Source organism: Aotus nancymaae, unplaced genomic scaffold (assembly GCF_030222135.1).
Source record: "Aotus nancymaae isolate 86718 unplaced genomic scaffold, 86718_ANA_hifiasm-v0.15.2.pri h1tg000007l, whole genome shotgun sequence".
NCBI lineage: Eukaryota > Metazoa > Chordata > Mammalia > Primates > Aotidae > Aotus > Aotus nancymaae.
This window is the reverse complement of record NW_026988418.1, coordinates 15,105,540-15,120,435: the sequence shown is the minus strand read 5'-3', so window position 1 is coordinate 15,120,435 and position 14,896 is coordinate 15,105,540. Positions and strand designations below refer to the sequence as shown.

Below are 14,896 nucleotides of genomic sequence, written 5' to 3'. Positions count from 1 at the left end.
TCTATTCTTACAAAAAAAAAAAATACAGATGTCATCTGATCAGTAGGCATCATATATTTCCTTCTTCCCTTTCTCATTATCCTTAAAATCTACCATGAACATGCCACTTGTATTGTTCAGAGCTACAAAGAATACCCCAAAATGGAACATCCCTGGATTACCCTAATTAAGGTATAGTAAATTTTCCTTGCTAGCCATGAATTCTGAGTCATAGGATTTTGTCCTACCAGTGAATCCAAATCTTAGTAACCATGTTTGTTTTCTATCTCACTTTGAATACCAAAATCACTTTCATCACACTTCGGTAAAGCCCCAATATCAAAACACTATCATCTTTTTCCAGTTCACTTTTAGCTGTATTTCTTGAGTCCTTTTTTTTTTTTTTATTAAACACAAGGAAAAACAAACAGTAAGAGCTAAGACTGCTATGACAGCCAAACAAATTAAGTTTTTTTTTCATCAATGAATGTGTGAAACATTTTCCCAAATTACCTGGAGGTAATACAGTCTGGGAAGGCATTGTGCTGATCACAGGTTCCAAAGGACTAGGTTGATATATTGCATCTACAGGATTAATAGTACTCTAAGATAAAGAAACACAGTATAGTTATTTTTAATTAAATGCTCTTCTCATGCTACCCTCCCAAACGAATGAAATGCCCACATTTACAACCGCAAAATCCTGAGGGTAGCTATATAGATATGTTGACCAAAAAAAAGAGGAAATGAAACACCTTTTCTATACAGAAGTGTAAGAGTTTCTTCTAACAAAGCACAGTAAGGAAAGAAAATGAATGAATCTCTGTTACAGAAGAAGGTAAAGCTAAATGGAAAAACCAAGGAGTTATAAAATTCACCAAAAATACTGTTTTTCTCTTTCATTTGCTTTGGTGTGTTACACCAAATGTCCAGCTAATGTATCTGCACCACTAGGATCTCATCTTTCTATCCCATACTGCTGCTATCACACAGTACAGTCATTCCTTGGGTATCCAAGGGGGATTTTTTCCAAGTCCCCCTGAGGATACCAAAATCCACAGATGCTCAAGTCCCTGATATAATGTGGTGTAGTATTTGCATACATATCTTCCCATTTAAGTTATATCATCTCTAAATTACTTATGACACCTAATATTATATAAATATTATATAAATCATTTACTGTATTGTTTAGGAAATAATGACAAGGAAAAAAGTATATACATATTTAGTAAAGAGGTACTTTTTTTTTCCCTCAAATATTTTTAATCCACGGTTGGTTGAATCCACAGATGCAGAAGGCTGACTGTGTAAGTGTCTAGTTTTATGGTCACTGAAGAGAAGGAGATGTATCTTCTAACTGGGGAGTGTGGAGGAGAGGGCTTGATTTCTGAGGATTTAGAAGAGAGAAAAAAAATTCAGACATGTAGTTAATTTTAAAGGGGAGGAAAATCTAGGATTCCCTGATTGTAAGTCAAGAAATTATTCTGACAGCACGAAGACATTTTAAAAAGAAAACTCCATAACTTACTGATTGGGTGGGGGGGCAGGTGTGTAGATGTTAAACCAAGGTCTTTGCCAAAGCAAAGTTTACTTTCACCATTTAGAAGACTAAACTGGGCAAACCCAAGAAATAAAAACCTAAGTTATTTACCTTTCTTTGATCTGGAAAACTGAACTTGACATATATATTAAGTAGTGCTTATAACAGAAGATACTAAAACAGAAATGTAAAAGAAATATTTTGCCAATGAATAAGCCCAAAAAAGCAGTTGTAGAAACTTAAAATCATCTGGCTGGGCGCAGTGGCTCACACCTGTAAATCCCAGAACTTTGGGAGGCTGAGGCAGGTGGATCACAAGGTCAAGGGATCGAGACCATCCTGGCCAACATGGTGAAACCTCGTCTCTCCTAAAAATACAAAAATCAGCTGGGCGTGGTGGCGCACGCCTGTAGTCCCAGCTACTTGGGAGACTGAGGCAGAATTGCTTGAACCCAGGTGCCAGAGGTTGCAGTGAGCTAAGATTATGCCATTGCACTCCAGCCTGGGACGACAAAATGAGACTCCATCTCAAACAAACAAAAAAACACAAAAAAAGACCCTTAAAATCATCTAATAATAGAAACTGAGATAATGGTAAAGTTTTTGTAGCATTCTCATGTAATGTCTAAGTTAAAAAACTTTTTTTTTCCTGGCCACGTGAAAAACAAACAAACAAACATGGTGTCCAGGACTGTTAAAGAAAAAAATTTTTAACCAAAAAAAAACACCCAGCCCTCTTTCTGCATGATTATTTAAAACTCATTAAACAAGATCTCTTCAATCAAGTGATTGAACACAAGAATTCTGATTCTTGTCACTACAACAGTCTATCTTTAACTGAAAAATGAAGGACACTTAGAGAAGACATCCCCAAAACAATCAGTAATAATTAAAAAAAACCCAAAAAGCGAAGAAACTGAACTGGGGAATATTTTGAAGCACTGAGAAAAGCAAAGAAACAGAGACTTGGAGTTTTTAATTCCTTAGAAACCTTAAGTCTCTTATTCTCTATGGGTCTCAGTTTCCCAGTCTACAAAATAAAGTCTGTGTTTATATGGGTACTAAGAACTTTCTGGTTATTACTTTGATTCTATTTTCAGATACTGGACCAAGCCAAAATAACTAAACAAGTATCTCAACAAACCTGGAGCTGTTTCTAAAATAAATTCCTTGTTCACACAGTACTTTCCTCAATAAGAAAACAAAAAACAAAAAACAAAAAACCCCAAAATCCCACCATTAACACACTTTGATATATAGGAGTGAATATGTCACCTCCTTACCTCTCCCACTGAAGAGAATAAGAAATAAAATAACTTTGGAACAGGGACAAGAATTCTCTTTTGGATGCAATCTTTTGTTTTCCAGATGAAATGTTCTTATAATCAGGCTTGTCAACCAAAGAAAACACTTAAAACTTTTTGGCACTGCTAAACAGAAACTATGGGAGGCCACTGTTTTGGATTGAGCTCTTGCACTAGGGCCCAACAGACTAGACCAAACCAAAAAGGAGTCACTCTTGCTAAATGCCACATAATTAAACTCTAAGAAAGCAAGTGGATCTCAAAAAAGACCTTTTTTTTTTTTTCCTGAAAATAGGAGATTCCAGTCTGAGTCTGTGTAATATGGAAGTACCCTCTGTTTTAACCCTTAAAAGAAAAGTAATCTGATATTAGCCAATCAGCATTTTTTCCTGCTATAATTCCCACCTTACAAAACCCATTGCTCTGCCATTGCCCGGTGGGACCTTTCATTCTATTTTGTAGAATGGAGGCTGACCCATTTATGCATCTTGAATAAAAGCCAATTAGATCTATGATTATATTTATTGTAATTTTGTCTTTTGACAGTATGTATATTAAAAGTATTCAATTTTTTTGTTATTGTTTTTGACAGAAAAAATAACTATGCTATACTTATCCGCAGTTCTTAGTCAACTTCAGGTTAAAATATATCACATTTCATTCTACAATTTGCTTTAAAAATAAATGTGCAGAGCTTGAGAGGCGAAAATACTACTACTCAGCCCTAATCTGTTATGACATTAATGAAACCCATGGAATGCAATGTACTGTACATACACATACAAATATATGTATGTATCGCTAACTGTGCTTGTTCTGTACCTTACAACTATCTTCTAAGGTGAACTTTCTTTACAGGAAAAGAAATTAAGACTCAAAAGTTTGAGTAATTTGCCCAAGGTCACAGGTAGTGAGTGGCAGGGCTATTTTATTTGAACCCCAGCAGCCTGCCTCTAAGGCCTATACCATGAACAGTTCCTCTATTTTTTCAAAATAAAAACTCTTAAGGAAAATATGCTCTAGTCCCTGAGCAAATGATTCAACGATATTTTTCTGTTACATTTTCTATGAGCACAAACTTTCTAGATTTTTTCACTGCAAACGATCAAGTGTTTTTGGTATGTTTTATAAAATCCTGCCTGGTTTTAGAGTCTTTGGGAACCATAAAATGCTAGACAATACATACAGTCCTTTCCTATGAGGCTCACAATTTTTGATAGTTTCTCAGGAAGAAATATTATTTCAGTTTGTATTACATTTATATCATACAATTGTATTGTATCACCATGGCTCACCTTTGAACTGACAAAAATTCCGATTTAATTCAAATTCCAAACATGTTTATTTCTGCTTTCTTAATATGCAAACGCAGATATGTAATTAAAAAAATTTTAAAACCAAATATAAAGATAACATGCTCATCCTTTCAAGTACAATCATGAGATGTTTTTGAAGATTTACAAAATGTTTTTCCAGATCTCAGACAAGCTGGCATTTGTAAAGTCTAGGACAAAAAAAGAGGCTGCCTCCTGCTTCAGGAATACAGACTGAACAGAGGTCACTCAGTTACCATAAAACTAGGGTAAGCACAAACTACAAACCTTCAAACTCTTTTTATTTCCAGCTGGGCAATCCTAATAATACAATTTTCTTCTTTCTTTTTAGAGGGGAAGTTGAATATAAGGGAAAGGTAAAAAGACAAGAGAGAGGAAAGAATAAGAAAATGGCTATAAGAGAAAGAATTCACGCTGTAAATTGTTCCAACAAAAATGTAGTAGATACCACATTAACAATGATAGTTACACACACAAAACTAAACATAAATGATAAAATAATAAGAACCTATAAACATATTTAAATAGATTAAGGTGTGTTTCAATATTGTACTCTCCCCCACCCTGCTTTCATCTGAGAAAAAAAGAAGTTAGACAAGAAATGTGGCACTGAGTTATGCATTATTTAATTGTAAAAGCTGAGTACTCATACCGTGATTAACCCTTCAAGTTAATACATGCAAAGTGATTCAATCTGAACCCACACTTAGAAAAATTTTAAGATTGTCATTTCCCCTGCAAATGATTGCTGAAAGATGGGAGCTCAAAGGAAATTGCAAGAGTCAACAACAAAAAGCAGTGAGTAGTTGGCATTGAAAAATGAGTAGTAATTCAGGCTTCTCCTGATATGACTGGTTATAATGCTCTGCAGAAGTAAAGGGAAACAAAAAGATTAGATTAAACTTACTATCATTCCATCTGCGTGTTTCTCCGCATTACTCTGGTCCTTAAGGAAAAATGTTAAAAATATTAACTTTATTCTTACATTTAAGTAACTCCTTGTGTATTTTTCCTATAAGAAAGCTTATTTTACCAGGTAAGTAATAATGTTAGAACATGATTTCTCTGCTTCCACTAAGATTTTAATTCCATGTGTAAATTCTTAGCAAAACACAATTAAAACACTGGCTACACAACAATCAACACCAACAGCATGGCAATTATTTTTCTATACAGGGATTTTACTAAGTTCACTGTGGAAATATCCTGTAGAACTGTAGTCATGTTCAAAATTCTAGGCAAAAGTAATCTCTACATGGATGAACCTTGGAAAACATGATGTTAAGTGAAAGAAGCTAGTCACAGAAGACCACATATTGTAAGATTCAACTTACATGAAGAGTCAAGAATAGACAAATCTGGAGGCACAAAGCAGATTAATGGTTGTCAAGGGCTAGATGGGGTGGGGGTAGGAGGCTGCTGGAGGATTAAAGGAGGCACTGATGCTCCTCAACTTATGAAGGAGTTTACCTCCCAATAAATCTGTCTTAAGTTGAAAATATCGTAAGCCAAAGATGCATCTAATTCACCTAACCTACCAAACAGCATAGCTTAACCTAACCTACCTTAAACGTGTTACAGAACACTTATATTAGCCTACGGTTGGGCAACACAGTACAGTGCAGAGTTTCAGCTGGTTACCCTCGTGATCGCATGGCTGACTGGGAGCTCTGGTTTGCTGCCACTGCCCAGTATAGTGAGGGAATATCATTTGGCATTATCAGTAGTTAGGGAAAAAACCAAAGCTCAAAATTCAAAGTACAGTTTCTACTGAATGTATATCGCTTTTTTGCCATCATGAAGTCAAAGAATCCTAAGTCAAACCATTGTTAAGTCAGGGACCATCTACACAGGAAATGATTGCTTAATAGGTAGGGGGTTTCTTTTCGGGGTGATAAAATAATTCTAAAATTAGATTATGATGATGGCTGTAAAATTTTGTAAATATTATAAAAACCACTGAAGTGTGCACTTTAAGATGGTAAGCTTATTTTTAAAGCTGTTTATTTTTAAAAAGCTGATGAGAAATTAACAAATACTAATGAAAACAAAGTCTATGTAGAAAAAAGTTTTGGGGAAATATCTTAAGTTGAAAATATTATTAAGTCAAAGATGTATTTAATTCATCTAACCTGGGATCTAAGGACATCTGAAAGATATAATCTACTTTAAAAGTATCTATAGTCAAGATGGCTGATGATTAGCAGCTCGGGCACGTACCTCCCAGTGAAAGCGCAAAGAACGAGAGGACGCCACACTTTCAGACGAATATTAGTTGCTCATGGACCAGGGGATTCCCAGTGGAGGAGCACCACGGGTCGCCAGGGCGACTCTTGTGGCCGGCGTGGCGGTTTTGCTGGTGCCTTAGCACGCCAGTTCTTGGTGCAGAGTCCGGAGATTCCCGGGCAGAAAAGCACCATCAATCTTAACACCGCTGTTTTGGCCGGCTCAGTGGATTGCTCAGATTTCGGCACAGGGAATCAACAAGCTGGACGTCAGAGACCCAGTTAGAAAGTCGGTAATTATAAAGACGACAGACAGACAAATATATAATGAAGGGAAGAAACCAGCGTAAAAAGGCAGAGAATACTCAAAATCAGAATGCCTCTCCCTCTACAGGGGATTGCAATTCCTCATCAGTAACGAAACAAGGCTTAATAGATTACACGGGTGTTCCAATAACAGAAGCAGGTTTCCAAACGTGGGTGATAAGAAACTTCTGTGAATTAAAAGAACTTATTCTAACCCAATGCAAAGAAACTAAGAACCTTGAAAAAAGGTTTGACGAAATGTTAATGAGAATGGACAATTTAGAGAAGAATATAAGTGAATTGATGGAGCTGAAAAACACAACACGAGAACTTCACGAAGCATGCACAAGTTTAAACAGTCGAATTGATCAAGCAGAAGGAAGGCTATCAGAAGTCGAGGACCAGCTCAGTGAAATGAAACGAGAAGACAAGAATGCAGAAAAAAGGATGAAAAGGAATGAGCAAAGTCTCCAGGAAATATGGGACTATGTGAAAAGACCTAATTTACGTTTGATAGGTGTACCTGAATGTGATGAAGAGAATGAATCCAAGTTGGAAAATACTCTTCAGGATATCATTCAGGAAAATTTTCCCAACCTGGCAAGGCAGGGTAATATTCAACTCCAGGTAATACAGAGAACACCACAAAGATATTCTTCAAGAAGACCAACCCCAAGGCACATAATCGCCAGATTTATTAGGGTTGAAATGAAGGAGAAAATACTAAGGGCAGCCAGAGAGAAAGGTCAGGTTACCCATAAAGGGAAACCTATCAGACTTACAGCAGATCTCTCAGCAGAAACCCTACAAGCCAGAAAAGAGTGGGGACCAATATTTAACATCCTTAAAGAAAAGAACTTTCAACCCAGAATTTCCTATCCAGCCAAACTAAGCTTTATGAGTGAAGGAAAAATTAAATCTTTTGCGAACAAACAAGTACTTAGAGAGTTCACCACCACCAGGCCTGCTTTACAAGAGCTTCTGAAAGAAGCACTATACATATAAAGGAACAACCAATATCAGCCTTTCCAAAAATATGTCAAAAAGCAAAAAACTTTAACACAATAAAAAATTTACATCAACTAATGGGCAAAACAGCCAGCTAGCATCAAACACCGGTATTAAACTTATATATATTTTAATTGGATAAAAAGCCAAAACCCATCGGTAAGCTGCATCCGGGCCCATCTTACATGCAACGATACACAAAGACTTAAAGAGAAGGAGGAAGATTTACCAATCAAACAGAGAGTAAAAATAAACTAATAAACAAAAAGCAGGAGATGCAATTCTCACCTCTGATAAAGTAGACTTTAAAGCAACAAAGATCAAAAGAGGCGAGGAATGACATTACATAATGGCAAAAGGATCAATGCAACAAGAAGAGCTAACGATTCTATAGATCAACGAGATAGAAAATTAACAAGGATATTCAGAACTTGAACTCGGACCCGGAACAAGTAAACTTAATAAACATTTATAGAACTCTCCACTTCAAATACACAAAACATACATTACCACCTCACACCTATTCCAAAGGTGACTATATAATTGGAAGTAAATCACTCCTCAGTAATCGCATAGCATTTCATAGGTTTAAATTAAATATTGGTTGACTGTTTGTTTGTTATCTTCTTCCCTTATTCCTTCCTGACTATATCATTAAGTATAATTATCAGTATAAAAGAGGTTTTCAATACCCATTACTAAATTGCATTCTAGCCTGGGCAAGAAAGCAATACTTCCATTCTCTCTCCCTCTTTCTTTTCCTTCTCCCTCCTCCCCATTCTCTCTCTCTCTTTCTCTTCCTTTTTCCTCCTTCCTATTCTCTTTCTCTTTAAAAAAAAAAATAAATAAAAAAATAAAAAAATAAAAAAGTATCTATAGTCAAGGAAGATGTTGAATCCCTGAATAGACCAATAACAAGGTCTGAAATTGAGGCAGCAATTAGTAGCCTACCAACCAAAAACAGTTCAGGACCAGACAGGTTCACAGCCGAATTCTACCATAGGTACAAAGAGAAGCAGGTATCATTCCATCTGAAACTATTCCAAACAATAGAAAAACAGGGAATCCTCCCTAACTCATTTTATGAGGCCAACATCATCCTGATACCAAAACCTGGCAGAGACACAACTAAAAAAGAAAATTTCAGGGCAATATCCCTGATGAATATCGATGTGAAAATACTCAATAAAATACTGGCAAACCAAATCCAACAGCACATCAAAAAGCTTATCCATCATGATCAAGTCAGCTTCATTGGGGGATGCAAGGCTGGTTCAACATATGCAAATCAATAAACGTAATCCATCACATAAACAGAACCAAAGACAAAAACCATGATTATCTCGATAGATGCAGAGAAAGCCTTAAACAAAATTCAATAGTGCTTTATGCTTAAAACTCTCAATAAACTAGGTATTGACGGAATGTATCTCAAAATAATAAGAGCTATTTATGACAAACCCACAGTTGATATCAGACTGAATGGGCAAAAACTGGAAGCATTCCTTTTGAAAACTGGCACAAGACAAGGACGCCCTCTCTGACCACTCCTATTCAACATAGTATTGGAAGTCCTGGCCAGGGCAATCAGGCAAGAAAAAGAAATAAAGGGTCTTCAGCTAGGAAAAAAGGAAGTCAAACTGTCTCTATTTACAGATGACATGATTGCATATTTAGAAGACCACATCGTCTCAGCCCAAAATCTCCTTAAAATGATAAGCAACTTCAGGAAAGTCTCAGAATACAAAATCAATGTGCAAAAATCACAAACATTCCTATATACCAATAACAGACAAACAGAGAACCAAATCATGAGTGAACTCCCACTGACAACTGCTACAAAGAGAATAAAGTACCTAGGAATACAACTAACAAGAGATGCAAAGGACCTCTCCAAGGAGAACTACAAACCACTGCTCAAGGAAATAAGAAAGGACACAAACAAATAGAAAAACATTCCATGCTCATGGCTAGGAAGAATCAATATCCTGAAAATGGCCATACTGCCCAAAAGTAAGTTATAGATTCAATGCCATCCCTATCAAGCTACCATGGACTTTCTTCACAAAATTGGAAAAAAAAAAACCATACCTTAAATTTCATATGGATCCAAAAAACAGCCCATATAGCCAAGACAATCCTAAGCAAAAAACAAACAAACAAAAAACAAAAAAACGAAACAAAGACGGAGGCATCATGCTACCTGACTTCAAACTATAATATGAGTCTACAGTAAAAACATCATGGTACTGGTACCAAAACAGATATATAGATCAATGGAACAGAACAGAGGTCTCAGGAATAACACCACACATCTACAATTATCTGATCTTTGACAAACTTGACAAAAGCAAGCAATGGAGAAATGATTCCCTATTTAATAAATGGTGTTGGGCAAACTGGCTAGTCATATGCAGAAAGCTGAAACTGGATCCCTTCCTTACACCTTATACAAAATTAACTCAAGATGGATTATAGATTTAAACGTAAGACCTAAAACCATAAAAACCCTAGAAGAAAACTAGGCAAAACCATTAAGGATATAGGCATGGGCAAAGACTTCATTACTAAAACACCAAAAGCACGGTAACAAAAGCCAAAATAGACAAATGGGATATAATTAAACTAAAGAGCTTCTGCACAGCAAAAGAAACTATCATTAGAGTGAAAGGCAACCTACAGAATGGGAGAAAATTTTTGCAATTTACCCATCTGACAAAGGGCTAATACCCAGAATCTACAAAGAACTTAAACAAATGTACATAAAACAACCCACCCCATCAAAAAGTGGGTGGAAGTATGAACAGACACTTCTCAAAAGGAGACATTTATGCAGCCAACAAACATTAAAAAAAGCTAATCATCACTGGTCATTAGAGAAATGCAAATCAAAACCACAATGAGATAACATCTCATGCCAGTTAGAATGTCAATCATTAAAAAGTCAGGAGACAACAGATGCTGGAGAGGATGTGGAGAAATAGGAACACTTTTACACTGTTGGTGGGAGTGTAAATTAGTTCAACCACTATGGAAGACAGTGTGGCAATTCCTCAAGGATCTAGAACTAGAAATATCATTTGACCCAGCAATCCCATTATTGGGTATATACCTAAAGGATTATAAATCATTCTATTATAAAGACACATGCACACATATGTTTATGGCAGGACTGTTCAAAATAGCAAAGACTTGGAACGAACCCAAATCAATGATAGACTGGATAAAGAAACTGTGGCACATATACACCATGGAATACTATGCAGCCATAAAAAGGGTAAGTTCATGTCCTTTGCAGAGAATGGATGAAGCTAAAAACTACCATTCTCAGCAAACTAACACAGGAACGGAAGACCAAACACCACATGTCCTCACTTATAAGTGGGAGCTGAACAGTAAGAACACATGGACACAGGGAGGGGGAACATCACACACCAGAGCCTGTCGGGGTGTGGGGGGCTAGGGGAGGAATAGGAGTGGGTGGGGGCATTGGGGTGGGATAGCATTAGAAGAAATACCTAATGTAGATGATGGGGTGATGCATGCAGCAAACCACCATGACACGTGTGTAACTATGTAACAAACCTGCACATTCTGCACATGTAATCCAGAACTTAAAGTATAATAATAATAATAATAATAGTATCTATAGTCAGACAATTCAGTCCTACAAGGATAATCTAGTCTGTGAGATTCAGTTTGGTTGCTATAGTAACACATGGTTATTGAATGTTTGAAATATGGCTAGCTCAAAGTATAAAATACATTGATGACTTTGAAGACTTGGTACAAAAAGAAAAAGACTCATGTCTGTAATGCCAGCATTTGGAAGGCCAAGGAGGGAAAATCGCTTGTAGCCAGGAGTTTTGAGACCAGTCTGGGCAACAAAGCAAGACCTTGTCTCTAAAAAAAAATTTAAAAATTAGTGGGGCACAGTGGTGAGTACCTGTAGTCCCAGCTACTCAGGAGGCGGAGGCAGGAGGATTGCTTGAACCCAGGAGTCTGAGGTTGCAGTGAGTTATTTATGATTGTGACACTGCACTCCAGCCTGGGTGACAGAGCAAGACACTATCTCTTAAAAAAAAAAAAAAAAAAAAAAGAGAGAAGAGAGAGGGAGAATATGAACTATTTCATTAATAAATTTTTACACTGATTACATGTTGAAATGATATTTTTGGTATAGTGGGTTAATAAAATTCATTAAAATTAATCTCACTTGTTTCTTTTCACCTTTTAAAATGTGGTTATAAGAAAATTTCAAATCACATTTATAGCTCTCATATTTTTATTGTATAGCACTGGTCTAAACTTAGGATAATCAATAGGAACTGACAAAATTAAAGCCTCAAAATTCTAAGTAATCAACAGTATTTATCTGTACCTATTTTATGCAAGACTATAAAAACTACGTAAATCAAATTGATCTGTCTCTAACTTGAAAAATGTTAATAGTCTCTATCTTTACCTGTAAGAATAACCGTTTGAAGTACCTGACTTTAATTACATTAAAACATTGTTTTACTGCATGATTTAACTGTTTGGTAAAAATCAACCAGAGTTTAAGTTTGTACCAACTACTCTTCACAACCAAAACATGTCTAGCATACCTTTTCTCTCAATTTCAGTGATGATTAAACAAAGCAAAAACAGTGCTCTGGTAAATCACAGTCAATCCTCTGCACATGCCATTCTGACAGGCATTCTGAGTTGTGGTATGTGGTCACATCACCTGACTCTACTACTGGTCAAGTCCCCACCTGCAGGAGCCTCCCAGCTTATCTTTGTTCTGTCCTGCCCTACTCCCCTTTTCTCCCCTTACCTCCCAGCTCCACTGCAGTTTCCCACGAGTAGAACATTAGCTGTCTCCACCAAGGGTAAGAGAAAGGATAACAAAGCCCACTTGAAAATTCCATTAACCAGATGGTCTCAAAACTTTGCTGCACATTAAAACCACCCAGGGGTTTAAAATAACCCCAATACCCAGATGATACCCCATACCACAATAGCATTATAACAGAATGTCTAGGGGTGGGAGCCAGGAATCAGAACTGATCTCCAAATGATTCCAATGTGCAGTAAAGTTTGGGAACCAATACACTAATCATTTAGGCAGGAGAGAATCTACTGGGAGTGGGAATTCAAATAAAAGAATCAAAACCGGAAGGAGCTTAAAATTAAAATTTTTACTTAAGCATGCTGCCTCTAAGAAGCTGATACTAATCAGCCCCAAATAAGAAAGGTATCAAATTAGCTGTCTTCTCATATCACTTTGGGGTTTCAAATGGTATTATCTCCCTTAAAGTAGTTGATTCCAATATTTTATTAACCTGTCAGTGAATAACAGTATTCCAAAGTGGCCATAACAATTTATATTTCCATCAGTACTTGATGGAACTTCTCCAATTTTTACCAGATGTTTTACCGTCACTTTAAAATTTGCAACCTTCTATTTATTTAATTTAATAAACACTTATTTAGAGCTTCTTACATGTCAGCTACCAAGAGCATCACAAATAATACTTCATTTGGTATTACAGCATCAGTAAGAGACAGGCACTATTATTATCCCTCTTGTATATGGAATATAAACCAAAGCATAGAGAGGATAAATAAAATTGCTCCAGTGTTGGGGCTTGGATTCAAACTCAGTATGGGTCCAGAATCCATGCTCTTCAAGATTATGCAAAATTGATTGTCATTATTATTTTAAAATGTTTTATCTTAATCACAGATTAATTTATTAAATCTACCTAAAGTTTAGTTTATAGGGATGGTCATCGCAGCACATCAGAGAGGTGGCTAAGTAAAAAAAAAAAATCATACATATAGTGAAAATACTAAACCATGCAACCATTAAAAGTAATACATTAGAAAAATCATTCAGTAATTCAGTTATTTATCATGCACCTCCTATATGGCAAGCAATTGTAAGCACTGAAAATACAATGGGGTTATGGACTGAATGTTTGTGTCCCTCCCCAAATTCCTATGTTGAAGCCCTAACCCCAAAGGTGGCTATATTTGGAGATGAGACCTCTACAGAAGTAACTAGGGTTAAATGGGGTCATAAGGGTGGGGCCCTGATTCAATAGGATTATTGCCCTCGTAAGAAGAGACATCAAACAGCTTGCTCTCTCACATGTACACGCTCCCTCTCTCAGTGCATACTCACCAAGGAAAGACTACGTGAAGACATGGCTGTCTACAGGCCAAGAGGAGAGCCCTCATCAGAAACTGAACAGAACAGAACGTGGATCTTGGACTTCTGGCCTCCAGAGTGGTGAGAAAATAAATTTCTGTTTTTTTAAATTTCATGTTATTATTTTTTGAGACGGAGTCTCGCTCTGTAACCCAGGCTGGAGTGCAGTGGCACAATGTTGGCTCATTGCAACCTCTGCCTCTCAGGTTTAAGTGATTCTCCTTCCTCAGCCGCTTGAGTAGCTGGGACTACAGGCGCGTGCACCACACCCAGCTAATTTTTTGTAACTTTAGTAGAGACAGAATTTTACTGTGTTAGCCAGGATACTCTTGATCTCCTGACCTTGTGATCCTCCTGCCTAGGCCTCCGAAAGTACTGGCATTACAGGCATGAGCTACTGCACCTGCCAAATTTCTATAAGCCACCCAATCTTTGTTATGGCAACCCACAAAGATTAATACCAGTGGTAAGACAAGCAAAGTCCTCACTAAGATTGCACTCTAGGGTAGACAACAAATAAAGAGGTAAATAAACAAATATATCATGTAAACTTGACTAGTGATACAAGGCCATGAAGAGAAAGAAACTAGTGGGAATTAGAGATTATTTTAGACACAAGAGTCAGGAAAAGTCTTTCCCAAAGATGTTCCTTGCGGCAGAAATCTGAGTAAGTAAGAGAGTGAGCCTGGTGGAAATCTGTGGGAAATGCCCTCCAGGTGGAAACAAAAGGAAGTAAAAATCTCTAAAGCAGGAAATAAAAAAAAAAAGCTTGTCTTGCTGGGAGCGGTGGCTGACGCCTGTAATCCCAGCACTTTGGGAGGCCGTGGCGGGTGGATCATGAGGTCAAGAGATCAAGACCATCCTGGTCAACACGGTGAAACCCCGTCTCTACTAAAAAAAAAAAATACAAAAAATTAGCTGGGCATGGTGTTGCGTGCCTGTAATCCCAGCTACTCAGGAGGCTGAGGCAGGAGAATTGCCTGAACCCAGGAGGCGGA

The 14,896-nt window shown here is 36.9% G+C and overlaps 1 protein-coding gene across 9 annotated transcripts in view; it reads right to left on the bottom strand.

Moving 5' to 3' along the window:
- Positions 1 to 14,896, bottom strand: part of OSBPL9 (oxysterol binding protein like 9) — a 209,562-nt gene that overhangs the window by 47,268 nt on the left and 147,398 nt on the right. For 6 of the 9 annotated variants that reach the window (XR_001104578.3, XM_012434521.3, XM_012434524.3 and 3 more), the window contains 2 exons: positions 5,068 to 5,106; positions 493 to 583 (listed from right to left, as the gene is read on the bottom strand). Coding sequence is in view for 8 of the 9 variants with exons in the window: in XM_012434521.3 (XP_012289944.2) it covers positions 493 to 583; positions 5,068 to 5,106 (130 nt within the window). In the remaining variant the exon portion in view is untranslated. Of the gene's footprint in view, positions 1 to 492; positions 584 to 5,067; positions 5,107 to 9,790; positions 9,810 to 14,896 lie in introns of those variants that run through there. The other 3 variants (XM_012434520.3, XM_012434519.3, XM_064372342.1) reach the window with 2 other exon arrangements.